The 18,509-nt window shown below is 38.3% G+C and overlaps 1 protein-coding gene across 5 annotated transcripts in view; it reads left to right on the forward strand.

Annotated features, from left to right (window-relative positions):
• Positions 1-1,616: 1,616 nt before the first annotated feature.
• The window catches only part of NPTN (neuroplastin), a 70,245-nt gene continuing 53,352 nt past the window's right edge, over positions 1,617-18,509 (forward strand). For 2 of the 5 annotated variants that reach the window (XM_059371867.1, XM_059371870.1), the window contains exon 1: positions 1,620-1,951. In XM_059371867.1, the coding sequence (XP_059227850.1) occupies positions 1,861-1,951 (91 nt within the window). In that variant the 5' untranslated portion in view covers positions 1,620-1,860. Of the gene's footprint in view, positions 1,952-18,509 lie in introns of all 5 variants that reach the window. The other 3 variants (XM_059371869.1, XM_059371868.1, XM_059371866.1) reach the window with 2 other exon arrangements.

Here is an 18,509-nt window from a genome sequence, read left to right on the forward strand (position 1 = left end):
GTCATCTTCTATTTCACCAGTCAAAGCAAGTCATATGCCACTCCCAACTTCGAGGGAGGACAAGGAAATGCACTCCTGCCATGAGCCCAGAAGGTGTCAAACCAGACTGTTTGGTACTAATGATTACCAGAAACACTCAGGCCCTGGGCAGGTCACGCCTTTCTTGGCCTCAGTTTCTCTACCCACAAAATGAGCATAATCGTTTTGCAAGGATCCCTTGTTTTGAGGCTCCCTAATTAAATGGGGATGTTGATTAGGGTTATAGTTGCATCTCACCAAATTTCCACTAGCTGAAAACCCGCCTCACCACAGGCAGCCCTGCAGCCCTGCATATACAGCTGTCTGCAGAATGGCCTATTTATTCTAGGACACCTGCCAATCCCTTGGTCACACACACACCTAAAGTCTCAGAAGATATTGGTTTCCGTTCCATCCGCAACATGCCACAGCTGTAGTCCCAGTGTTTGCTTGAAAGCTCAGTCTGGAACCACCAGCTGTCCAGTTCATGCTGAAACCTTGAGACTACTTTGACTTGAGCCTGTGAAGGTCTTGGTGAGTGTTCCTTCCTTCTGGTTCCCCAAGCTCTATCTTTGAATTGACTCAGATCACCAGGACTGTTTACTTGTCTTCTCACAATTTCACTCCACAGACACTCCCCAGGATGTCTGGTCTGACTCAGAGATGAGCTAAGCTACGGAAACTCCTTTGATGGCCAAGGATCGACGGTGCTGATAGCAGTTCAAAAAGATACCCTTAAAAAGTGCATTTCTCAATTCCATACAAACAGTAGCGACCACATAGCAGAACTCTTCTCTGACTCCTTTCCTATGGGTCGTTTTGCTATGCCGTCATTCGTCCTCTTCCTTGTTCCTCTGACAGATTAGGTTGTGAACTTTATGAAAATGGGGACAGTCTTTACATCTGGGTTTCACAGCAGATGTGAAAACTTGGTACCCAGCAGGTACTCAATAAATGTTCATTGCATAATAATGCTTCCGAAGATTCTTCATGTAAGTTAGCACATGATGACTTTCTTGTAGCATTTAGTGTCTATGGATGCGCAATTAGGCTAGCTGAACTTCAGGCCCTGAGATTCTGTGAAATTAAAATAAGGTCAGAATGGGGGAGGAGGAGGAGAAGCGCGCGGAAAAGGAGGACATCTCAAGGGGCGGGAGCAAATGCAGAAAGCACAGGGTAATATCGAACACGTGGAGGACGTCACTATGCCTGGAGGATTAAAACAGGCGGAAGTAGAAGGTTGGAGCGGGATGCCTGTAGGGTCTGAGGTCAAAGTCCAGAAGGAAGACCGACAAGGACTTTGGAGACAATGAGAGCAGCCTAGAGCTCCAACAAATGAAAAGCAGGATGAGAGAAGGAAACATATTGTGTCCCCAAAGCTTCCTCTTGTTTATGGGCGCTCCCGTCTCACAGAGGGTAAGCAAAAAGCACAGCCAACGGTTCCACCAGGGCCAAAGGAGTGGAGGAGCCCCGCCCCGCCCCGTCACGTGGCCAGAAGTGCCCTTGGCACGTGATCCATCTAGCTCTAGGCCAATCAGCCTCTGCAGGGGCGGGACACCGGTCTGATGGGCGGGAGCATCAGTCGAGGCCGCTTCTTCTCGCGAGCTTTGCCGCCGTCTCTCCTTAACCGCCCACGGCCCCGGAGCGTAGATCTCGCGAGGCTTGGGCGCTGCGGCGGTAGGAGGAGGACGGAGAAGGACGGAGCCTAGCTGTTGCTGCCTCCCTCGCTCACTCCCTCGCGCACTCGCCCGCCCCCTCCCTCCCTCCCCTCCCTTCCCCGGCCCCGGCCCCGGCCCCGGCTCTGGCCCCGGCCCTTTCGCTGTTCGGTCTTCCGCAGGGAGGATGTCGGGCTCGTCGCTTCCCAGCGCCTTGGCCCTCTCGCTGTTGCTGGTCTCTGGCTCCCTCCTCCCAGGGCCAGGCGCCGCTCAGAACGGTAAGCGGGGTGCCGGGGGCGGGCCGGGCGGGGGCCGAGGGACGCCGGCGACCGGAGGAGGCCGTCCCGGGCCCGCGGAGGTGCCGGAGCAAGGGGAAGAGGGCCGGTCGAGAGTATGAAGGGCTGCGCACCCGAGTGGAGATGCGGGTCGGGAGTTCGAAGAGGCGCGGGTGTGAGAACCGAGGCGCCGGTCCGAGAGGTGGGGGCGTCCGTTAGGAGCCTGTGGTGTTGCGGACTTAGAGGCTTCACATCGTGGGGCTCGTCGCTGCGAGCCGGGGAGGGGACACTAAGAAGCCGACGTGAGGAGCTGGAGTAGCGGGGGCGGATGAGGAGGGGGCGCAGCATTTAAAGAAGGCGGTAGAATCCAGGTATTTATGTTTAAGGCGACGGGAGTGGTGTCACTAAGGCTCCCCAAGAGGACGGGGGTCCCGGGCACTGGGACCCATCTAGGATTCTACGGGGGCCCCGTGAGACAGCTGACATCCCTAAAAAAAAAAAGAAAGAAAAAAAAAAAAAGAAAAGGAGACACTGGGGGGAGGGGAGTCCTGAAGAAGACTGAGCAGAGTACTAGAGCCCCGAGGAGGGGTAAAGGCTCGCGGAACCTTAGATATGGAGGTGGAGGGAAGGTAGGTGGAAAGCTAAGGTAGTGGGTTGACTGCAGTAAGGGATCTGAAAAGAGAAACAGCTGTGGCTCTCAACGAGATGGGGGAAGAGGGCTGGGTTTGCTAAGGAGGGTGGAGTGTTGGGCATTCTAGGGTAGTGGTTGGGAGAGCAAAAAGGAGTTTCTAAATAAGGAGAGGAAAAACGAGCAGAGGATGGGGAGAAAGGGTTGAAACTGAGGTAGGGGGAATATTTATTAGAGCAATAAGTGTGTCTGGGTACAGAGATGGGGGTGGGGGAAAGACAAAATAAGGAAAGGGAGTAAAATACAGGAAGCCGGGGGTGTAATGTTGGTTTGCAGTGTGGAGAATATGTTAGGGTCGGGAGGAGCTGAGTTGTGGCGAGTGTTGTATGATACTGTTTAGGGCTTTGGGAAGGCAGAGACACATAACTGGAACTGCAGGGGTGGGACTGAATCTGAAGACAGGGAGATGGAGGCAGTGGGGTTTAAAGATCTAAAAGTTTCAGAGCAGAACAGACATTATTTCTGAGGAACGTGAAAGTAGTTCCTGAGATGTGTACCGTCTGTAGTGGAAACAGTTAGGTTTTGAACGGAAGCTCTTTGAGAAGATGGAGAAATAGAGAAAATCATGGTGATGGGGGATCAAGACAAAAAAGATTCTGACTGGTGATGCCGTGTTACAACTCAGCTGCTGAATTGATCTTTCAGAGGTGAAAAATACTGAGAACTAGTTTCTGCTTTTGTGGAAACAGCCTTTAAGAGGTTTAAACATATTTTGTAGGAAAGAATTTAACAGAAGTCCCTGCTAGAGAGTGAACTAGAAATTATTATTGCTGATTCTTCAGTGTCTCGTTATACTAGAACAATTTATAATTACTCTTGTTGGAATAGTTGGAATTTAATGCTTTCATTTAAAAAAAAAAATCACTGATAAGAGTCTTTGAAGTTAAGCCTTCTGTGGAGAGTCTGGGCTTAAAATGCTGAGGATTACAGTGAAAATATATCAATAAAGGATTGAAAATCACCATAAGTTAAATATAGGTTTTTGCTATACCAGATTGCACTAATCAAATCTTGTGTATGCTTCATGGCCTTGAATGATCACTGCAGGGGTCAGGAAGGAAATATATTTCTGTCGCATTGAATATGTGAAGTCGGTTGGGTATTTTTCAGTTTCTTCCAAAGCATGAGGCCACTGTGGAAGGCTGGGTAGAGTTAGTTTGATTTGTCTCATCAGTTTTTAGTCTGTATTAACAATATGATTTAAAGGAGCCTAATACTAATTTCAGCTCTTCGATTTGTGGAAATAGCATGGTTTCTTTTGGCATGATAGGTGAGAGATTTTTTATCTTAACATGTTTAATCTCTGTGCTGTGGCTTAGCTTCTTTCAATGATTTATAATACGGGGAAATTGTAGTTTCTTAGCAACTAAAGCAATGTTTTTGGATAGGCCTACCAAAGACTCAACTGGCTATTCTCAGTGATAAGTGTTCTAAATACGGCATAGTGCAGCTTTTCCTTGAAATGAGCTTGAATTCAGTCATCTGACCTGACTGGTGAAGTGCAGCTGAGCCCTGTAGTTGACCCAAATGAATGTAAATTTTATTTAAGGAAGAAATGGCTGTTTTTTGGTGTGTTTGAGTCCATATAGGTAAGACTGCCATTTTATAGCTTTCTATAACATGTTTTATGATACGATTCATGCTTTCAATTGATAATAGCCCTACAAGAGTCTGACTTCTTGTCATGGAGTTTGTATTTTCTTATAGTGCATTAGAAATGGATACCATTATTTGTACGATATCAAAATGTTAGATTTATTTACTTAAAATGGTGACTTAGGGAAAAAAAAACCCAAACCTAAGTGTTTTTGGATTAGGTATGTGGTAGTTTAGACTGATAATACATGTTTTTCAAAAGGTCTCTCATTTTCCTAAAATGAGGAGTTTGGACTGATGACCCTCAAGGCCTCTTGCTTCTCAGCTGTGACCCAAGAGACTCAAGGCTTTCATTCAGATAGACTTTCTCATCCAAATTTTAGACTTGTAGGACCACAGTTCAAAGTAAAATCCTTAGTTAAGGTGTTGGTTTTTGTATAGATCAAGAAAGATGTAACTCATTTTAGAGGAAGAAATTTGTCTTAAAAAGTAACGTTTCTGATATGACATTCAAAATCTTTAGACTTTAAAATTGAATGAGTGTAAACCAAGCGATATTATATGGTGATCAAGAGCAGCCTCTGGATCCCGATAGACCTGGGTTTGAGTCGCAGCTCTTCTAGCTAAGTTATTTTATATTAAGTGCGTAATACTGCCAAGCCTCGGTTTAATCATCTGTAAAAGGAAGTTTATAATAATGCCAGTCTCCTAGGGATGATGGGACGATTAAATGATATAATGGTATAATGCACTGAGATTTCTGCTTGGCATATATAGTGAGTTTCAGTAGGGAGTGAATTTTTACTATATGTAACACTTGTTACTATATGTAACATATGTTACTATATGTTACTATATGTGCCATATGCTACATTATGTAGCATAACAGTAATTATATGTACTAAATGTTTGCTCACTATAGTGTTTGCTGTTACTGTTGTTATCCCTTAAAAGGTAACATTATTAATTACTTGTTTTTATCATTTGTATGTTGAGCGCTTAATTGTTAATGCTGCTCACTATCTTGAATAAAATTAAGTAGGCCATTTTGAAGGCCCTGAACAGAGATTTGTGCTTTTGCTTATGTAACTTTAAATGACCAGCTGCACTGTGTCTGCAGTTGCAAATTCAGATGAGGAAGTTCATATTTTCATTGTTCGGGAGATTTCATGGTCTTTTTTTTTTTTTTTTTTTTTTTTTTTTTTCAGTGAACTAAGTATCTTTCATATGGTTTAGGTATCATCCTTTCATAGAATCCCATTTTTGTGAAGAAGAGAAGCAGAGTGTAGTGCCTGGCACACAGTGGGAGTGCTGGAGATGTTAACTAATGAATGAATGTGGAGTGGAGAGTAAAAATGCAATACATTCATACTGAAAATATAAAATTGGGTAATTAACAGGGCTCAGTGGGAGAAAATAAGGAGTCTAATGAACTTTATTATTAATGAGTGAAATTTTAAGAGACAGTTTTGCTAGGTGATACTAGATAGTTGTGAACATTGTCTTTTGTAATAATGCCAGTATTAGCAATAGATGATTCACAAATCTTTTTCTTTTCTGTCGAGTGCTGTTTGCTTTAGTTGTTTGGCAGTTTTCTCTCCCTGAGTATGTTTTTAGGCATGTATTTGCTGTTGATTGTTCATCTCTTCGGGTGAACTGAAATGAGTGACAGAAGACAGATGTTACCTACAGCATCTGTGGTGCAAATGACATGCTAGATGTCAAGCAAGAGATCTTAACGTAATTAATCCCAATAAGATTTTAAATGACCAGAAGAAATAGTTTGCCTTGGAATAAAGCATTTCCTCAGGAGATTATAAGCCTCTAGTCTCTCGGAATTGACAAGTATCACTACTGATAGGATGGAGCACCTAGGCATGAAAAATTGGTCCTGGGTCTCAGGTGGAAAGGTCATGGTTCTAAGTCAGGATCCTTCCTGAGCTCTTAGTCTCTGTTTTTCAAGGTTACTGGTTTCAAATTAGAGATGCAGATGGGGTTTTTGTGTTGTCAGACTTAATAAAGCTGACCTATTAATACACCAAGGTTTAAAACAATGAAAGGAAATAAAAGCCCTTAGATATAAATGTGCTCCACAGTCCAAACATTTGCCAGAAATTAAGAGTGAAGATCAATGCAGGTCTGACTTTAAGTTAGTTATATAAATCCTTATGAGGAAATTAGACTATTTTGTCTTGAAAGAATCCCTTTCTTTTTCTCAATACAGTTTTGATGTGAAATATTTTCTCTGGAGGATATCTGTAGACATAAGTAAAAGGCAAAATGTTACTGTATTGTCTTTATTATTTTTTTAAACAAAAGTGATTTTTAAACTGGGTTTGCAGAGATGAGCTGATATGACCAGATAAGTGTTCGAACGATTTGGACATGTTTTCATTTACTTAGTTTGAGGTACTTTTTCAAAATAAGATGAATGTAAAATCTTTACATTTTTGTAAAATCCATACTTTGTTTGATCCATGTAAAAGTTTTTGATTACAAGACAGTTTGGGAAGGTAACAAGTAGCTAGCATCTGTACAAATGAAGTGTAGGAAAACAGTGTTGGCTATTTTGCAGGAGATGTTCAATAAAAGTTTCTGTAAAATTATGCACATAAGTTTTGGAAAAAGTGAATTCTGTGAAGAATTTTCTGCATCTGTTCCTTTTGTGTTTACAGTGAGCACAATCTGGACAGGATCAGAGGTAGAGAATGAAGTTACAAGAGAAAGGGAAAGATGAGAAAGGCTTCAGTAGTACAAGGAGAAAAGTGGGATGTAAGACTGAGGAATAAGTCTTCATTTGAGGACCATCTGGAAAAATAGAATCTGTCAGAAAATAGAGCTGGGACCTCTAAAGTAAATTCACACATCAATGTTAAAAAAAAAAAAATGGTATTAAATCACCTGTGAACAATTGACTTGCCTTTAAGTGTGTCTCTTTAAACAATACATCATTTTATATGAATTTTTTTAAATGCCATTGATGACATGGAGTTTAATTTTAAGCACCTTAGATAATCCATTTTTAAACTTCTTTGTGATGTTTTTGTAGATTTTTTTTTTCAGAATTCCTAATTTTAGTTAGTAAGGATTAGCTTTGGGGAAGTAGCTCCAGTAAAAATTAGCTGATTTATGAACTGTTAGATTTTATAGGGGTGTGTGTGTGTACATATATAAAATATAGACTTCTCACTGAGTTTAAAGTGAAATATTTCAGTGATCTTATGTAAAAACATTATTTCTATATAGAATGTTATCTGTTTTTCAAAAATTTATTCAATTTAGGAGAGGGAGTAAAGATTTGCACCTAATTCCAGTTACTGTGTTATCTAAAACTGAGAGTAGGCCTTTTTGTTTGTTTTTATGTAAATACAAAGATACACATTTATTAAACCTAATTAGGTTATTTTGACCCGATTGCTCAGAACTTTTAATTGGTCTGTGTAGAAATGGGGTTTAAAGAATATCATAAGTATCAACATTTATTTGCATATAGTAAGTTAGTGGGAAATGTGTTCGGGGTTCCTCACCCACCTGCTGGTTTTCTGTTTCTTGTTTTTGTTGTTTCAGGTTTAAAAAACCCAGTCCTATCTCTTCATTAAAACAGATTGTGGTCAGCTTTGATGGAAACATCTTGTGTTAAGTTCCTTGTACTAAAACTAGTGAATGGTATTCTTTTGCATTTCTGAAAACAGTTATAGGATGTTTTAAGACTGGCTTGTCTTCCAAATAATCCTAATTACTATAAGTTTGTGGTGTATTTTATGGTATTTTCCAGAAATATGTCAGTTTTGATAGGTTTTGTTTCCCTTTGCTTTATCTTTGTTTTTATCATCACAACCAAGAATTGCTTCAAATTGACTAGACAGTGAAATATAAATGAGATTATGTGAAATCATTTTGAAAGTGTCAGGGTTCTATATATTATGTAAGTTTATATTATCAGAAAACATTAAGTTACAGATTGTACCAATAGTTTTAATTCTATCCAGGTGTATACTCACATTCTAAAAGTGATTAAATGTAAAATACTGTACAAAACAAAATGTCATGTCCTTTTCTGATAGAATACTAACAAGGCAAAATAAAATGTTCCATATGCAGTATGATACAGTAAAAAAGTAAGTGTGCCTGGGTATATAAATTGTTATGCCACTGATTCTTCTTTTCTTCCTGATACAGTATTTGAAAAACCACTTTGATGTCTAAATTCCCTTCCAGTTCTAAAATTACACAATTGACCTTATAGTTTAAGGTAGTTCTAATGCATAAAGGGCCTAGGGAGAGAATGTTTTATGTTTTAATAAGTGTTTAGAAACTTACTTTTTGGAAATAAGAAAAACTGATTTTTGAGCTATGCACTGTTTTGTAATCCAACTGCCTGTAAGCCTACTTCAGACAACATTTGTAATTTCTGTTTCAAGGAAGGCAGAATGTTGTGTTACAGAGCTCTTACATTAAACTCACTGGGAAAATTGCCAGTGTGAATTAAACATTTTAAGAAATGAAAAGCACTGCCAGGTAGGTAGATATTTTGTGTTCTTTCTATTGGTTGAAAAGTAGTTGACTATTGTAGAGGCAATGAAGAGACAATGAGGCACACTTAAATAATTGTATTATCCATTGAGGAGGTTTTCTCTTTATGGCTTTGTTTCTCCTGTCTCTTATGTATTTTTTTAGATCTCTAAACCTTTCCATTATAGTTGAACAAGGCAATCTAAGTATTACCAGAATTAAATCTGAGGAAGTTCCTGGGTTTTTTGTCCTTAGAAATAGTGTGTTTAAGTCTCAGTTTATAAGTTTATTTCTTATACGTCTTTGTATTTATTTGTTAAGTAGATCCATTTCCTTGTTTTCTTTTTTTACATTTTTGTTAGAATTTCAAACATATAAAAAGTAGACTCAATAATGTAATAAACTCCCATATACTCATCATCTAGTTTGAAGAGTTATAAATACATCCTTGCTGCTTATTAATTTAAAAATAACATGAAAAGTAAACATTACAAACTAAAATTTTTTAGATACTGAAATGCATTTAGTAGGGATTAGCTCATTAATAAAATGGTAATAATTTCATTCACAATTATGTTGAAATGATTCTAAAAATATAAAAGCTGTTTAGAAAAAGACTTTCACACTTTTGTTTGTGATCCAGAAGTACAGATTTTGTGACAAAGTATATGCATAAGTATGTAACATTTTGTACAATATCTGCATTCTCATGCATATGAAGAAAACTATTGTGACCTACCTCGATTTCATAATTCATTAATGGATAGTGAGACTCAACAGCATTTTCTCATATGGAGTAGTTTTGGGTTGTTATTTTATTTTTTTATGTGCTGTGGTTGTCTAGAATAATATGATTATAAACACAATAAGGATTTTCATGAGGCATTTGCCTCATGAATAATGATGACTTTTTTTCCCTATCTGAACTTGGGACATAGGGGAAGCTATAGTACTTTGAATATTATAATCAAAGCATAAGTTTTCTAGTATGTTTAATCCTTTTATTTACTTTTTTTTTTTTTTGGAGATTTATTTTAGAGAGATAGAGTGCATGGTGGAGCAGGGTGGAGAGAAAGATGGGGAGAGAGAATAGAATCTTAAGCAGACTCCCTGATGAAGCCAGGGCCCAACGCAGGGCTTGGGTCTCAGGACTCTGAGATTATGACCTGAGCCACTCAGGTGCCCCTTTAGTTGTCCTTTTAAATGAGAACTTCTGTTGCTTATTATAGCCTGTGCCTTTGAGTTATGGTTTGAGTACAGGACTGGGAGCACTGCCTGTTTATAAAGAACTGAATGCTTCCTTTCATGCCATTGTCTGAGGAACTTTGCTGGTGAATACAGAATGACTTGAGTACTGGCCACAGGGAAGGAGGGAAAAATAAAACAGAAGCATCACTGAAGCATCATTAGGCTTTCATGTTTAAGATGCTAGAGTAGCAGGTTTACTCATTTTTAGACACTGTGTGGAGTTTTGGACATTGTGGAACAACTGGAAAAATAACATAGCTGCTCCAGCATTGAAATTATATTAGTTAGTACTGAATATCAAATCATTCACCAAAGAAGATGAAATAAATGGCCTTAATGCAAACCAGGAAACTGCTACCTAGAGAAGAGCAACTATAACGAGGTTTCAAATAACTTCCAGGGAACTGTCACTGAATTACCCCTAGACAAATAACCTAGTGATCTGGTACTGCTAACAGTGTTACTGTTTTCTTACTAGGCTAAAACTCCAAATAATTATGAACACTTTTCAACCACATTTAAGATAACATGCAGATAATTCTACATTGATGGTAGCGTAAGCCTTAGGAGAAAAGCCTGAAGGAGCTAAATTTAGGAAAAGGGAGCACTAGGGGGATATGATTATCTATTAATACCTTCAAACTAGCAGTGTAAATGAAGTAAGGGAATTAGGCAGTCTCCAAAGATGGATGGGCTGTATCATAGAGCAGTGGCCTAGAGCACGAGGAGGAAAAGTATAGATTTAGTATTAAGAAAATGATATTAATGAAACTAGCAGAGGAATAGTTATTTGCACTCTCTCATTGTCAGAGCTGTTTATAAGTAGGGCAAGAGGTTGAGAGGAGAGAGGGGCCTCATAAAACAAAAGGGAGGCTCTGTTATATCTAGTACTTAAGAGCTCAGTAATAGAAAAAAAAACTTTTATGGAAATGAATATGAAGTGAAGTGGGACTTCCTGAAGTTTCTAAAGGGTCAGAAATTAGTTTCCAACACCAAAGTTCTATGATTATGAATTTAAAAAAAAAATGGCAGATGAACTTTGGAATCCATTAAAGTAGCTTTTAGTATCTGCTTGTAATGCTGAGAATAGGATTCTGCTTATTATAGTCTTTATGAACAACTTTTTTTAGTTACAAAAAACCTACATTATGAATCTTTTCAGATTTGGGTTTTACACATAGAAATATTAAACTCCTTAAGAGTTCATATTGCGTGGAACCTAGTAAAAGTTTAAACTTTGGCTCTTAGGAAACAGGCATTGTTTTTTATATGGTAAATGTCAGCTCTTAAAGAAAGCCTTATCAACTACCAGACTAACTCTTTAAGAGTTCATTAGTCAAAATTCTTCTGTGATAGAAGCCTAGCTTGTTCTTTGAGTGGGAGCTGATGCTGTAATACTTTGGGAAAGGTAAGAGCTCACTTTATTCAGTTCAGAGTATAGGGTTGCCAGATAAAATGTTGGATGCTCAGTTATATTTGTACTTCAGATAAACAACAAAGTTTTTTTTTTTTTGCTGAATCTGGCAACATTAATGTCTTTTTTTTTTTTTTTTCTATTTTTCTATTTTGGTTTTCCATTTAGAACTTAAGTGACAAAGAATCTTGTAATTTGGTGAGTTTTGTGTGTTAAAAGAAATCTTTTAAAAGTAGATTTAATATGACCAAAATTGTCATATTTGCATATTGTCATATTGCAAATTTTGTGTGAGAAAATATAGTTTAGGGTAGTTTTTAAATTTTGGTTACATCATGTTTCTATATATCTTTTCTTCAATTCTGTTATATTTGACAGAATAGGTTTTTTATTCTTTAAAAATTGAAGCTATTTTCGGGAAGGATGTCTGCACAAGCTCTTAGGTGGTTATTTTATCAACTCCACTCTTTTCTACTTTCCTGAAATATTTTAAAATTTAGGTCACTATTGCCTGAGCATATATGATAAAGATAATTCTGTGTCCCTTCATTCAAGGATTGTTATTTTTCAGATTTTTACTCTGGGGCTTGGAATATATTTGCATTCTTAGCATGGAAGAAGAGAAATGTATGAATGAAGATGTGACTGGCCACACACCCTCACTTGCTGAATTATAACCCCCTGATTTAGAGAGTCAGAAAGTAGATGTTAGCTCTGTAGTTGAGGGATGTGATTTCTTTACAGGTAAGTTTTAATACTAAGAAAAATCATGGTTCCATGAGCTTTAGTTTTAAGGTCTTTGACCAGAGTTGTGTCACTTTGTATTAGTAATTCAGTGTAAGAGATTTTACCTTCTGTCCTTGTGGTGTGGGCCAGGGTGAGACAGCTAAAAGAATAACAAGAATTGAACAATGTGCAGGTTTCAGGGTGGGGACACCTGGGTAGCACAGTTAGTTAAGCATCTGACTCTTGGTTTTCAGCTCAGGTCATGATCTTGGGATCTGGGATCTAGCCCCCATTGAGCTCCATGCTTAGCAGCGAGTTGCTTGAGATTCTATTCTCCTTCTTCCTCTGCCCCTCCTGCTTGTGATATCTCTCTTTCTCTCAGATAAAGAAATTTTTTAAAAAGTAGGTTCCAGGATGAATGATATTAAGTAGCATAAAGCGTGATCATGCATATTTATTTGAAATATATTTAAGGCAGTTTTAAGAGGTGTTCAAAATAATTCATGGTTTTTATGAAACTAGAACATTAGTGTAGTTTAAATTTGATGTCTAAACTCAGTTGGAGACCATATTACAGATAAACTGATACTCTTTTCCCACTGTGAATGTAAAATATAAATAAAAACTGTGTTAAAGATGTTATTTTGTGGGGCAGTGTAGTTGAATAGAGAAAGCACTGGATTTGGGAGTAGTCTTGAATTCCTATTTCCATTTTAGTTGCTATACTTTCCATTTTTAAGATTAGGTTAGTACTTAATCCATAGGGTTCTCATTAAATTAAATGATAATGTGTGGGAAAGTGCTTTATAAACCATATTGTAAAGTGGCATGTATGCATAGCTTTGAGTTATAGGGTTTTGTACTTTATAAAGTATTTACGCTTACTGCAGCTCTGGTGATTCATAGGAAATTGAAGAGGAAAATGAAATGCTAATGAGAAGAACAATTATTTCAAGGTTGTTTTTTCTGACAAATGATGAGTGTATCTTAGAATGTGCATTTTTGTTTTATTTATTTTATTTTATTCTTTTTAGAGGGCAGGGCAGAGAGAGAGGGAGAGAGAGAATCTGAAGCAGGGCTCCACACCCAGAATGGAGCCTGATGTGGGATTTATCTCACAACCCTGAGATCATGATCTGAGCTGACGCTTAACTGACTGAGCCACCCAGGTGCCATTATGATGAAGATGATGATGATAATGATGATGTGTTTCACTGAATTATCCTCCCTCTCCTGGGGGAGGCTGATACTGAATTTCTGTAATCTTTGAAATGTGCTTCCCAGTCCTGCTGTCATTTCAGGTTAAATCTCGTTGTAGGGACATCCTGTTACCTCCCTATCCCCATTCCCTCCTTGCCCTAGATAGATGACAAAAAGTAAAGTCAAGAGTATTTTGTGTCCTCTTTCTTAACACATTTTTGTAACTCTCCTGGATGAGATTCCTAGATGTTTTATCCTCCCTACACATTAAGAAAAAAAAAAAATGTAATGCCCTAAATGTAATATAAAGGAGAACATAACTAATAATAAAATAGTTTGGTCCAGATGTTCAGGCATGGCTGCACAGGAAGGCAATGAGGCAGTCTACTGTTTATATCCATATGTAGAAAAACCAAGAATATGACAGTTACAAAGGCAGACTGATGTAGTCTTGCTGTAAAGGTGACTCAGATACCACAGGTGGCACTGCTGTTGACAGTGTCATTTTCTGAGAAGTTGAGCAACTTTTGGTAAAGTTCCAAATGAAACCAAATCCAGTCTGTTCTCACTCTAGATGGTAATTACATTCCTGGAAAATTGAGTGATGATACAAATCATGTAAGAATGCTTTATGTGTTATATTTAAAAAAGAGTTAGGTTCTAGGCCCAGAACAAGTTTTTCATATTGAATGCCATTTGAAAGTTGTGTAGGAAGAGGGACAATTCTTTGTTGTTTAAGATGTTTCCTGTTTTGTGGGATGTTGAGAATCCCTGGACCTGGCTCACTAGAGGCCTGTTTTGCATGCTCTTTACCAAAAGAGACTATATTATGAATTTTGAAAGACATTTGGAGTCCTGATTTTTGGCAATTCTCTTTCTCTCTTTTTTAAGATGTACTTCTTTGAGAGAGAGAGCGTGCAGGAGCAGGGAGAGAGGCAGAGGGAGAAAAAAAGGGAGAAGCAGACTCTCTACCTAGCAGGGAGCCCAATGTGGGACTTGATCCTAGGCCCTTGGGATCATGATTTCCCATGTGCCCCTTGGCAGTTCTCTTAATCCCTGTTTCCTTATCTGTGAATTAGGTGAATACACACCTCATAGAGTAGTGTTAGAATGGGATTGCAAATGTAAATCACCTAGCCCGTTGTACCAGACACACCTGTTTCTTTCACTATTACCCTTTCAGTTATCTTGGTTTACTTTTTAATCTGAAAGGAAGCTGTGTGTTTCTATCGTGAAATGATTATGAAATTTGAAATCCAATATGGGAGATATTGGTCCCTTTCTATTTTTAATAGAAGCAAGGACGTAATTAAAATGAATTTTTTTGGTTAACGCACAATCCATCAATCATTTAAGGTCTTTGGAGTGTGATGCTAACACTAAACATGCTAATTCCAAATGATCAACCTCCTTAGTCTTTCAGGTTGTTTTTCAACTTTAGCATAGCGAGGATATTTTTAGCAATGCTGTCTATCTATCTATTTATTTATTTATTTGCAAGAGTGCATGGGATGGGGAGGAGCAGAAGGAGAGGGAAAAAGAAACCCAAGCACACACCTTACTGAGCACAGACCCCAATTTCGGTCCTGATTCCACAACTCTGAAATCATGACTATGTGAAAACCAAGAGTTGGATACTTAACTGACTTTGCCACCCCGATGCCCTGCAGTGCTATTTATTTTTGAAGTAACGGTAGAGTGGGTAATATTGGTAGTACTACAGTACTTTATTGCACCTTCAAAATTAGATTATGCCATAGTAGTGACATATTTTTAGAGTTGTTGCTTGAGCTAGAAATTTAGCAACATGATTGTTACCAGTAAACTCACGTGTGTGCTTTTCTTCCAGTTCAGTGAAGGTTTTAAAAGTTCCACGTTTTCTTGGTTCTTATAAAATGCTTTAAAGGCATATATGTCTTGCTGTACATCTTGTCTTCATACGTTAGCAGCAGAAAATTCTTTTCTTTTTAACTTTAGGCATTAAGACAGGGACCTAAATGATTAAGGCAATACAAGAAAGCATGTGCTTTATTCCTTTATTCCTGTCCTCAGAATTCTGTTGTTTGTCTCTTTTCCTCCACAGTATGATTTTGAGTCCTTTTTAACAGCTTTATGGTTTAATTGTGTAATACCGTGTATATATGGTATATATTTAATTTTTTTAAGTCCTTCCACCCCCCCCCCCTATTTTTTTGGTCTTAAATTTTTTTTTTAAAGATTTTTTTTATTTATTTATTTATTTATTTATTTATTTGACAGAGAGAGAGATCACAAGTAGGCAGAGAGCCCGGTGCGGGACTCGATCCCAGGACCCTGAGATCATGACCTGAGCCGAAGGCAGTGGCTCAACCCACTGAGCCACCCAGGCGCCCTCTTTTTTTTTGGTCTTAATTTTGGTCTTATCTGTACCTACTTGGCCTGTCCTTTCAGGTATCTTCCATTGTTTCTAGATAAACTTTTGATACTTCTAAATTGTTTGTCCTGTTTTACTTGGACCTTTTTGAGGCAGAGGGGTAGCAAATTCTATTTTGCCTCTCATATGCAAAGTTTAGTTGACTCATGTTTTTGAGCTGGAGTGTTTGCATATTGTGTCTTCTGGGTGTTTTTGCTCTTCCTAAAAGCTGTTTAATGATTTTTATTGTATGATGGAGGTTTTCCTAACATGTTCTTAAAATGTTTTAAGGTCATAATGTCCGTATTTTTCAGAAACAGCACAGATAGTCTTTGAGGTCTAGTCACAAAGAAAATTAATTCCTTATATAACTGAGGACATCAAGGCAGAAAGAATTCTAGGCAGGTGGCTAGTAATGAATATTGATTATGAACTATAAGGTACTTGCTGTGGACTGACTGGTCAATTTTAGTGCTTCCCTGCAAAGCTACCACTTACTGTGGAGTGTACATGGAACATTCTGAAATGTCTGCCTATGGAGCATATAATTTGCTACCCAGGGGCAGGTAGACATTAAAATTCAATTATGGGGTGGGGGTGGTGCTAGCGGTAATCAGATTTTTCAGCTGTAGGATGAAAGGGTAAATTTTGATGTGTATTAAAGAAAAAAAATAACACTAGAGTATACAGAGTAATAGTTTTTACTTTAGGAACAACATTAAACTATAGTGAAAATTGCTGAGAAATTACCATTAGAAGTATGAGATGGCTAGCACGTGTATCTCAGTAACAGGTATGTGTGTTTTAGTAGCTTTAAAGTCAGAATGGGAAAGAATTTGAGTGGAATGTGTTTAAGACACATGTAGTGTCTTAGTGTCACCTTACCGTTATGAAACACTATCATTTCTGATGTAGCAAAGACGATGTTAGGGTTCGAAGCTGACAGGCAAGAAAGAATTCTTTTTTTTTTTTTTTAAATTATTTTTTGAAGATTTTATTTATTTATTTGACAGACGAAGATCACAAGTAGAGAAGCAGGCAGAGAGAGAGGAAGGGAAGCAGGCTCCCCCCCCCCCCCCCCCGCTGAGCAGAGAACCCCATGGGGGGCTTGATCCCAGGACCCTGGGATAATAACCTGAGCCGAAGGCAGAGGCTTTAACCCACTGAGCCACCCAGGCTCCCTAAGAAAGAATTCTTGAGACGTCTTTGGTGCAAAAAGGTGATTTTATTAAAGCACGGGGACAGGACCCATGGGCAGAAAGACCTTCACCGAGGTCATGAGGAATAGTCCATTATACACTTTCAAGTTGTGGGGGGGTGGTGGTTAGAGATAGCATAGGTCTCTAAGGAATTTTGGAAGCAAGGTTTCCAGGACCTTGAGACAGCTAGCTGTTTTTGGGAAAAGGTAATTTATTACCGTCCAGTAAAACCTTAATCATGAGACCCTTCAGATATATATCGGTGGGCCACATGCTTGGGGGATGATTGCCAAAACCTGTCTTGGGGGGTTTAGAGATAAAGGACGTTTCCAAAGGAATTTTTATACAATGAAGTAGACTTAGAGGATCCTGGTGGGCGTGGGGGTTGGGCTAGGATTGCCTTTTGCCTTTAGCAAAGTATTAACATTGAGGCAGTTGAGTCTCTAGAGGGCTGTCACTCTGTCTGTTTCAAGGACTTGTCAATGGGCTATAGATAGTAAGGAAATTGGTCATTTTTCTTCTGCCTTTGCTTTCCACTTCACTTTTGTCACTGAAACAGCTCAAGAATTGCATCAAGTCTTAAATTCTCAAAATACACCATTGGAAAAACTTTGGCAGGCCCAGTAGTACCAGGTGAGCCTGAAGTAACCAGATACATAAACTTGTCAGCCGTATAATGAAGCCATAAAATGAAGTTTTCATCAGGTTGAATTTTCAAAGGATAGATATAACTTTATATAGGAGGGAATATTAGCAGACAGGATAAATCTTCCTGCCTGGGATAGTTTGTTAACCATTTTGACATGGAATTATTTAAGTTTTTGGAAAAAGGGGAAGTTACTGGATTAAAAAAATTATGAAAGGACTTGCTTACATGGTAGTTTCGAATAATACCTGGGTGTAAAAGGTAAAATGTTAAAGTTCCTCCTTTTATGCCATGATTCCCACTCCCCAGAAACAAGCACCGTTAGTAGTATGTTGTATACCCTTTCAAAGCTTGTTTTATGTAGACATAATTTATAAACTGTAAAGCTCTAGTAGTATTAATTATGATGTAATTTATCTTGGTATTTATAGCTTTCCTTTTTTGAATATGGCAATTGGAGTGACAGATATTCTCATTTATTCAAGTATATATGGAGTCTTTAGAATACATATGTTGTTACTCAGTGTCACTGAAGGGAATTATTCTGATAATGACTGAATTCTTTATATTGAACCTGGTCCTCTTAGAGAGCCTTTCTCATTCCAAACAGGGAAAAAACCTTTGTTAAATGAAAAGGAATGATATATTACTCTATTTTTATCCTGAGACATATTTTTGTCAGAAACCTTGAATGTTCATACATGTAATATTGTAGCCATGTGGATAATTCCTGGGACAACTCTGCTAATTTTTAATGGAAGCATTCTGGATTTAATTTTGCTGTCCTTTTCAAGAGAAGCAGCAATATTTTGCTGGTGTTTGGGAGACTAGGTAAGTAAATAACCTGATCTTCCACCTCATTATGGAGGTGGGGGTACTAGGTAATCATGGACTTAGGAGGTACTGAAGACCTGAAACAAGATGATCAGAGTACAAATAA

This window comes from Mustela nigripes, chromosome 13, assembly GCF_022355385.1.
Source record: "Mustela nigripes isolate SB6536 chromosome 13, MUSNIG.SB6536, whole genome shotgun sequence".
Lineage (NCBI taxonomy): Eukaryota > Metazoa > Chordata > Mammalia > Carnivora > Mustelidae > Mustela > Mustela nigripes.